General features: G+C 62.5%; 2 protein-coding genes across 3 annotated transcripts in view; one reads left to right on the plus strand and one right to left on the minus strand.

The window, feature by feature from the left end:
- The window catches only part of MCRS1 (microspherule protein 1), a 3,191-nt gene extending 2,544 nt beyond the window's left edge, over positions 1-647 (plus strand). Inside the window, exons 12-14 of the mRNA XM_035308890.1 lie at positions 58-145; positions 233-360; positions 439-647. Coding sequence (XP_035164781.1) covers positions 58-145; positions 233-360; positions 439-525 — 303 coding nt within the window. The 3' untranslated portion in view covers positions 526-647. The remainder of the gene's footprint in view (positions 1-57; positions 146-232; positions 361-438) is intronic.
- Positions 648-1,307: 660 nt separating this feature from the next.
- The window catches only part of SPATS2 (spermatogenesis associated serine rich 2), a 20,997-nt gene continuing 13,485 nt past the window's right edge, over positions 1,308-8,819 (minus strand). For both annotated transcript variants that reach the window (XM_035308889.1, XM_035308888.1), the window contains exons 8-12: positions 4,706-4,764; positions 3,976-4,085; positions 2,932-3,034; positions 2,436-2,644; positions 1,308-2,340 (exon numbers count right to left, since the gene is read on the minus strand). In XM_035308889.1, coding sequence (XP_035164780.1) covers positions 2,059-2,340; positions 2,436-2,644; positions 2,932-3,034; positions 3,976-4,085; positions 4,706-4,764 — 763 coding nt within the window. In that variant the 3' untranslated portion in view covers positions 1,308-2,058. The remainder of the gene's footprint in view (positions 2,341-2,435; positions 2,645-2,931; positions 3,035-3,975; positions 4,086-4,705; positions 4,765-8,819) is intronic.

Genomic DNA, 8,819 nt, shown 5'->3' on the forward strand with positions numbered 1-8,819 from the left:
CCCCCCCCCCCAGCCCCCCGGAGCCCCCCCAGCCTCCCGCTGCCCCCCTCTCCCCAGATCACCCTGGGCAGAGCCACCAAGGACAACCAGATCGACGTGGACCTGGCGCTGGAGGGCCCGGCCTGGAAGATCTCCCGCAAGCAAGGTGGGAACGGGGCCGGGCTGCTTCTGGGGGGGGGGGGGGGGGGTCTCCGGCTGTGCTCCCCCCTCACACCCCGCTGCCCCCCTCCAGGTGTCATCAAACTGAAGAACAACGGGGATTTCTTCATCGCCAACGAGGGCCGGCGCCCCATCTACATCGACGGGCGGCCCGTGCTCGGCGGCAACAAGTGGAAGCTCAACAACAACTCGGTGGTGGAGGTGAGCTGGGGGGGGTTGGGGGCCCCGGGGGGGGGCTCAGGGGTCCTGTCCCACTCACCCCCTGCCTCCCCCCTGCAGATCGCCAGCCTCCGCTTCGTCTTCCTCATCAACCAGGACCTGATCGCGCTCATCAAGGCGGAGGCGGCCAAGCTGGCCCAGCAGTGACGAGGGGTGGGGGCTGCTCTGCGTGGCCCCCCCAGCCCCACACAGGGCGATGGGGGGAGTCCCCCCCCCGGACTGCCCCCGGGGGGGGTTGGAGGGTGCTGGAAATAAAGTGTTTTACTCCAGCCTGCGCTTGTCACTGGGGTGGGGACACAGCACCCTGAGCTCCTGGGCCGTGCTGGGGGGGGGAGCGGTGCCCCCTCGGTTATTTTCACCCCTCCTGGGTGGCACAGGTGGTGCCCACTGCCTCATTTGCATATATTTGCATAGGGACCACCTGGAGGATTTGAGGCCAGCAGGGGGCTCCCCTCTCCGGGGCTTTTCCCAGGGTTGGGGGCGATCCCCGGGCTGCAGCCCCCCCCCCCCCGCGGGTTACCTGCCCCGGGGGTCACCCGGTGCTACGGAGCGGCCCGGCGGGGGCAGGACGGGAATTTAGAGCCCCGGGAGGGGGCAGCGCCAGCCCCCAGCCTCTGCCCCATCCTCCCGGTCCCCCCCGACCCCCTCTGGGCCCCCCCTGCTCCCCCCCCCATCCCTCTCCCAGTGCCACCGCGCTCACGCGTCCCACGGAAGCGGTGGGCGGTGGTGCCCAGGAAGGTTTTTGGTGGAGCCAAGAGCCCCCCGCATCGGCGCCATCCCCACGGGCACCGGAGCCCCCCCGCAGCCCCCGGGCACTGCCCCCCCGGCCCGGTAAAGCCCCCCCACCCCAGGTGGGACCGGCTCGGTTCTGCCGAAACGGGGAGGGAGGGGGCAGAGGGGTCAGTCCTCACTAGCACGGCACGGACGGCGGCGTTGAACGTGAACGTCTTTATTCGAACGAGGCTAAAGGAGGACTGGGGCGCTTCCCACCTGGTGTCGCCTAGGATTAGCTCTGCTAATTGGTATTGCTATCGATTTAATTTACGGACAGAGGCTGCAGGAGGAAGGGGAAGGCGAGAAGGGGGAAGTGAATAAAATGAAGAGATTTCCCCCAAAGATAACAAAAAGAGAGAGGAGCGAAGGGTGCAAACACCGGGTGCGTGTGTCCTCCCCCCCCCATGCCCTGAAGGCAGGGGTCTGGATTTCTGCCAGACCCCAACAAAATGCAGCCCCCCGGCTCCCCCAAAACCACCTCCAGCCCCCGTTTTGCAGCGCTCAGCCTCATTGCCAGCACGAGGACAGAGCTGCCACGGGCTCCTCCGAGGTGAGCCCCCAGTGGTGGCGCACAGAAAAAAAGTAAAAAGGGGCTGGGGGCTGCGTTGGGACCCCCCCCCCCCTCTGCCGATGGTGGGGTCAGAGCCACGGGGATTTACAGAGGGGAAGGAAAAGGTGAAAGAAAAGGGAGCGGGGGGAGGGCTGAACACAGGGGGACAGCGCAGCACAGGTGTGAGAACACAGCAGACAACGGGGGGGAGAAGAAGGGCTGAGAAGGAAAAGAAAAACCAACCAACCGATGGCATGAGAACAGAGAAGTGTAAACTTTCCTTCGTTATCAACTCTAGCTAGGAGCTTCCTACAGTCTTGTTCCCTCGCCGGACCGGAGGGGAGAGCCCGGTGCCCTCAGGAGCTGGCTCCCTCCTGGCGGCTGGCTCGGGGCTTGCGCTGCGGCAGCCCCGCGCTGTGCGTGCCGGAGGCAGGGCCGGGCTCCGGGGGCTGTGGCTGGCGGGGGCTGCCCAGGGGCTGGACCCCCGGGGGGTTCTGATGCCGGCCGTGCGCCTGGCCCGGCCCGCTCCTGTGTCGGTTCCCGCTGGGTCGCCCGGTGGCGGCGGCGGCGGGGGGACCGGTGTGGCGCTGGCCCTGGGACCTGAAACCGGCTCCTGGGCGCCTGTTCCCCGGGGCAGCCTGGAAGGGAAGAGGGTGGGAGGGTGAGCGAGGGCGGACGGGGGCCGCTCCAGTGCCCCCAGCGCAGAGCAGAGCTGCCCTCGGGGTGCGGGTACCTCTCGGGGAGGCTGGGGAGGACGGCTGCTGCTGGCCCCCACCGCTGCCTCTGCAGGGGCTGAGGGTTTCTTGCTCGCTGCGGTAAGGCTCGAGGCGGAGGCACACGCGGGGCTGGAGGGAGCAGAGGTCTCGCTGGGACTGCTCAGGGACACGGCTGTGACAGAGCTGCACCGGGAACGGGTGGAGTAGCTGTTCTTTGGATGAGAAACTGGAAGAGAAAGACCCCAAAATGCGCGTTCTGCACGCGGGACCCCCACCACTCACCCCCCAGCTGCTGCTTGGGCCCTGTGACAGCGCGGCTGGGGCAGCTCGTGGCTGGAGCCAACGGCTTGAACAGCAACAGAGCTTTTTGTGGCAGGATTCGTGGCTCAGCTCACAAGGAAGGGAAGGAGAACAGAGCCCCGGGCAAGGGAGGGCCGTCCCGCAGCCAGCTCCTATCCCACTGTCACGGTTTGGGGACAGACCTGCAGTTTTGGTGGATCCCAGCCCGCTCACCTTGCCCGAAGGAGGCGATGCTCTTCTTCAGCACGTCCAGGTCGCACGTGAACCGCGCCACCCTGCCCAGCTCCTCGTCATACTTCCGCTCGCTCACAAAGTGCTTCAGAGAAAAGAGAGAGAACGCACGTTAATTCAGTCCGGGCACCGAGTTACAAAGCACAGGGATGGGAGACGGAGACAAAGCTCTCCTGTTTTGGCCTAGTAACAGGTATCTGAGCTGAAAAGCCTTGGCTGAGAAAGCAGGTGGCTCCAAGGACGTAAGGAAACCAAGGAACAGAGTTTTGTCCTGCACGACTTCCACCTCCAGGCCAGCAGCCTTCCTCGGGCCCCAGGAGCCCAGCCGCAGCCTCACAGCGGCTCCAGTCCGCAGCCAGCGCCGTGCAAGCCTCTGCTCTGGATGCTCAGAGGCAACAGGTTCCTCGGCTGCACTAATCCTGCTACAGGGGCGAGTGCTGCAGGAGAACAGAGGTGACAGCAGCTCGGTTTTCAAGCTGGAGTTTAATTGATCCTTCACGCAACTTGGCACTGACCTCTTGTGACAGGAGCTGGTGTGCCGGCGAGCAGAAGTGTTTTACAGAATATAAAAGCAACTCATGCGCAGCAGGCAGGCTCTGCGAGCTAGGTGGAAAGGCAGAGGTCAGCCTGCACCAGCGGGAGGTTTTCACTACGGCTCCGAGGACAAAGCTTGGCCACGTTCCCGGCCCTGTGCCAGCTCACAGTGGCTGAAGGTTGAACTGCACGCACCGGGGTTAATGTTTGGATGGCCGTTTCTTGGCTGAAGTTGGTATTTCATAAAGCAAAATATGCTAAAAGTGAAGATTTGGGATGAAGGGTCCCAGGCCCTGCTGCGTGGCTGCAGTCAGCAGTACGCAGAGCGCTGGTGCCGCTTTTGGACACTACAGAGACCAGGGAAGCCTCGCGCACAACACAAAGCTGCATCCAGAAGCATCGAGAAGCCAGGAGGTTACAAAAAAAATCACATCGTGTTGGGGCGAGAGCAGGGCTAGGTTGGATCAGGCAGGAGCACAGCGGGAAGCTCACCTTTATGTCAGCTCTGAGCTCGACCAGCTGCTCCTCCGACATTCGCACCGCCACATCAGTCATCTTCTTCAGGGCCTCGGCCTTCCTCTGTCGGCTGACCAGGATTTCCACTGCAGAACAGATCGCAGCTCAGGCCGTGCCGACACCGGCTCCAGCCCCGGCCCCTTATTGGTAAGCAGCAGGTGCCCTGCGGCCCCCACGGACAGCCCCGTGCCAGCTGCACAGCAGCCCCCAGCTCCCCCCGCTGCAGCCGCTCGCGTCTCCAGACGCGGACGGAACCTGAGCTGTGAGCTGACTCGCAGACGGGCACGACGCGCAGCTTTAGCAGCTTTGCCTCTCTCCTTTCCCCATGCTAACTACTTCCCCAAGGCTCCCGGGCTCAGGGGCTTGGTACCATGCCCCTGTGGAGCGCTTCCCATCGGCACCAGGCAGGCTGACAAAGCCCCTTCCAGCTGCCCCAAACGCCCAAGTGCTCAGCGACGGCTGTCAGAAGGGTGCAGCTCTTCCCCCTTCTAACGAGGGCGCAGAGCGATGCTCGCTGCGACCCACATCGGGCAGCAAACACCGCGGTCACAGCGCACGAATAGCTCGAGGTACAGGGCAGGTTCTGGCTGCGTAGCGCACGCCGTGTTTGGAACAAGAAGTAAATAAAAATCTGCTTCTCGGGGGGCTGCCTCTTTAGAGCAGCACCTACAGCTCGCCGGGTGCCGGTATACAGCTGGAGCCTTACTTGCTTCTGCTTTCACTTTGTCCATTTCGGCCAGCAACGCCACCTCGCGATCCATGAGGCTGGGGAAAAATAGAGAGAGGAGAAAGGAAAAGGATTTAGTACCAAACAAAGGGGACCCCGAGAGCCTACGGCTAAAGCGCAGCGGCTGACGGCTTCTGGGTTTGTCGGCCACCGAGCGGGGACCAACAGAGGGCAGCAGGAGCCCGCCGCCAGCCTGGCTTTGTTCTGGAGGCCGAGCGGTGGTGCAGGCTCTGCTGGCACAAAACTCGCTCTGCTCAGCGCGGAGCACGGTGCTGCCTTCCCCAGATCCAGCTGGGTGCGTGGTCACCGTACTCCGGTAAAGTCAGAGCCACTTGGCAAGGGCAGAGGGAACGGCAGCCGCGCTGCTGGCGGAGCCGCGCTCTGCTGGACTTGAACAGAGCAAAGCGAGGGCGCAGCTCTTGGAAGAGTCGTTCAGGGCACCGACCAGCGGGGCAGGAGGGGATCCACGGCTCCGGGCATTTGGGCACCGCCAGCAGCCTCTTGGAAGCCACACCGTGAAGCCACCTGGTCGCAATGCTTCACTCTTACACCCTCTGTAGTTAATTAAACCCGGAGAAGCGTCCAGAAACCCCAGCTCGGGTGCTCTGCCCCAGTTCACGGCAGGCCGCACGCTGCTGCTCCCAAAGGGCTGACGTGGCACCAGGCACCGCTCCGGCGGGCGCAGTGCCCACCGCCCACCTCTTACTGTCCGAGGGTTTTTCACCTGGGGTGGGAGCACCCCAGGGGGTCACAGCGAAGCATCGCCAGGAGGCTCCGCGTGCCTCGAGCGCGTCCGTTGCCACGAGACCGCGATTCCCCCGGGCATCGCGGCGGCAGCCTTTGTGCGAGCAGAGCCGTGCAGCTACCGCCCGAATTCAGCACGTTGGGGCGACTGAGCCGGCAAGGCAGGGCAGGCAGGCAGCAACACAGCACCACCGCCTGAAGAGGAGGGCGCTGATCCCACCAAGCGCCTCAGGTTACAACGGGAGGGGAAACACCAGTGCTCCCACTCTGGACAGAGCCAGGTACCGGTCGCAGCTGTTGTTCCCCATAAGGAAACCAACCCCTCACACGCACCCTCCCTGGAAATGCTTCTGTGCTTCTACGCTACGCCTCCCACAGCTAAACCTCAGCTGCGCCGGCGGCATCGCTGCAGCTCACCTTCCCTCGGCCGCCGCCCGTGGCTTGAACGCATCCGACATCCAGCCCCTAAGATTCCTTTCGGTTCCTGTTTTCTAAATCTACGTCCCGGTTTTGGCTGGGACGGAGTTAATTTTCCTCCTAGTAGCTGGTGCGGTGCTGCGTTTGGGATTTGGGATGAGAATAACGTCGATAACACCCCCATGTTTTAATTGTGGCACAGCAAAGCTTACACCCAGCCCAGCTCCTCGCTCCGTCCCGCCAGCGGGCAGGCTGGGGGTGCAGGAGGAGCCGGGAGGGGACAGACCCGGGACAGCTCGCCCCAGCTGGCCCAAGGGGTATTCCTCCGTCCCATCTGGGGTCACGCTGGGAATTAACGTGGGGGGGGCTGGCCGGGGTGGGGGCACCGTTCAGCGGGCGGCGAGCAACTGCATCGTGCAGCGCTTGTTTGTACGCAGCAGCAGCGCTATTATTATTGTTTTCCTTCCTTTCCTGTCCCAATAAACTGTCTCTGTCTCAACCCAAAGGCTTTCATTTCTTTCTGATTCTCTCCCCCCATCCCAGAGAGGGAGGGGAGAGGGTGAGGGAAGGGTTGCGTGGCGCTGAGCTGCCGGCCCGGTCAAAGCAGGGCACTATAAAAGCGAAGCCTCCCTGGCATGCGTGAGCTTTACGCTGCTTGCGGTACAGACACCAAATTATCCCGAGGGCGACAGCGGCAAAGCACGGGGTCAGCCCTTCAGCACAGGCCACGGGCTCGTTCAGCGAGAAAGGTTTGCCTGAAAAATGGGAAGAGTATTTATTTTAGCGGCTGCCTGAAAGGGAACCCACAGGGCAGCTGAAATGCAAACTCGAAGCACGGCCGCCGCTCCTCTGCATGTCGGAGAGGATGGAAGCGAGATCAATTTAAACAATTCCCTCTGAACAGCAGCTTTGACATTTGGCGGCTTCTGTTGATTTATCGCTCTGTCCATCTGCCTTTTCAGGGCAGGAATTGTTTCTGCTCGTAGCACAGCAGGGGCCTGATCCAGGTCAGGCACTCTCAGCCCAACTGCACAAATACAAGAGCGCGTGTCAAAAGCTACGCTAATAAGGCTTCACCTTGTTTCCAGCCGTCCCCAGCGCAGCTCGACCTGGCTCCACAACGGCAGAAGCAAGGGCAGGGTCCGGGGAGATGCCCCCCGGGGCCACGTCACTGCAGGAATCCCCCGGAGCCCACACGGGTGCGAGCGTGGCCACGACGAACCGGGAGCAGGAGCAGCCCGGCCGCGCTGCGCACCCCAAAAACGCCTTCCCCCGAGCACGCGCCTCACTCCTGTGGAACCAGCGCCTGCGTTACAGGGGCTGCTCCGGGCTTTCTCCTGCAGGCAGACCCCCACGCGTCCCGGCACAGCTTAAAGCCCACGTCCCTTTGTAATTTAATTTACTCGGCAGCGCTCAGCTGGAGGCCTTTACCCAATTTTACAGTCGGGCTGGCTGAGGAACAGAGGTCGAGGCGCTTGGCCCGAGGTTGGCGTGACGAGGGACTCGGAGCAGCCCCCGGCCGTCTTCCACCCCGAGAAGGGCCCCGCACGGCTTCTGCTCCCCGCTGACCCAAGCGCCTGCCCCGCACAGCACTGCGCTGCTCTGTCCCACGACAGGAACGCAAATCCACCTCTGCCAGAAAGGCCGGGCTCGAAGAAAGGAAGCTGAGGTGCACCACGAAGAAAGAGGGGCAGGAGATAAACCGAGAGCTGCCGGCGATGAAATAACGGGAGAGGGGCTCTCGGCCCCAGGCCCACCTCGGCGTGCAGCACTGAGCCTGCCTACCCACCCCACCCAAAAGGCTCGGGGGGCTCTGAATTGCTGCCTTCCCTGACAGAAAAAAATATATATATATATATTTTTCCCACAGGAAAAATATTCTGGGAATTGGGGGCTCCCTCGTTCAGGTCACCCCGTTGTCCCCGGCCCAGAGGAGGGCCACAAAGATGATGAAGAGCCTGGAGCACCTCTGCTACAAGGACAGGCTGAAGGAGCTGGGCTTGGTCAGCCTGCAGAAGAGAAGGCTCCGGGGGGACCTAAAGAGGGCTGCAGGAAAGCTGGGGGGCACGCCGTAACCGTGGTAAGAGGAGGAGTAATGGCTGTAAACTACAAGAGGATGGGTTTATATTAGATAGAAGGAAGAAATTCTTCACTCTGAGGGCAGCAAGGCACCGGCTGCCCCGAGGAGCTGTGGGTGCCCCATCCCTGGCCGTGCCCACGGCCAGGCTGGATGGGGCTGGGGGCAGCCTGGTCCGTGGGAGGGGGCTTGGGATTAGGTGGGCTTTCTGGTCCCTTCCAACACAAAGCACTGTACGATGCCATGATGAATCCTCGCACAGCAGAAAACCTACCCCTGCCCCTCGGGGTGGATTTCTGAGACCGGGACGTGCGCCTGGCCGCAGTGCGGGCCTGGCCGTGGCGAGCTTCTGGCGAGGGGATGAAGCCAGCAACCCTCGCTGGTGAAAAGGACCCCAAACGTGTGTCTGTGACGCACACGAGCTGAAACGAAGCAGTCCACGCTTTCCACGCTTTGCTTCTCATGTTTCCTGCTTCAGATGAACAAACCTGCTTTTAAATCAGGTTTGCCTTTGGTAGGACGCCAGTCGGAGCAGTGATTCAGCACGAGGATTTCACTGCTGGATCTTGTCCTGTGCCACGGGGCTTAAAAATACACTAATTGTTCTCCGGGTCAGGAGGGGAGGGTGGAAAAAAAGAAAGCTGTGATGGAACAAATGACGTCTCAGCTCACCGGCAGCCGCGTCACTTTGGGGAAAAGGAAGGTGAATCTTTTCTGAATAGGCTGCAGAGCGGCTGCCTATGGGCTGCGTGGGGCTGGCACCCCCCCGGGCAGCTCCTTCACTGGGTGTTTGTTGGAGAAGGCTCCCGGTGGCCCCGTGCCAGGGGTGAAGGCTCCCGGTGGCCCCGTGCCAGG

Source organism: Oxyura jamaicensis, chromosome 33 (genome assembly GCF_011077185.1).
Source record: "Oxyura jamaicensis isolate SHBP4307 breed ruddy duck chromosome 33, BPBGC_Ojam_1.0, whole genome shotgun sequence".
NCBI lineage: Eukaryota > Metazoa > Chordata > Aves > Anseriformes > Anatidae > Oxyura > Oxyura jamaicensis.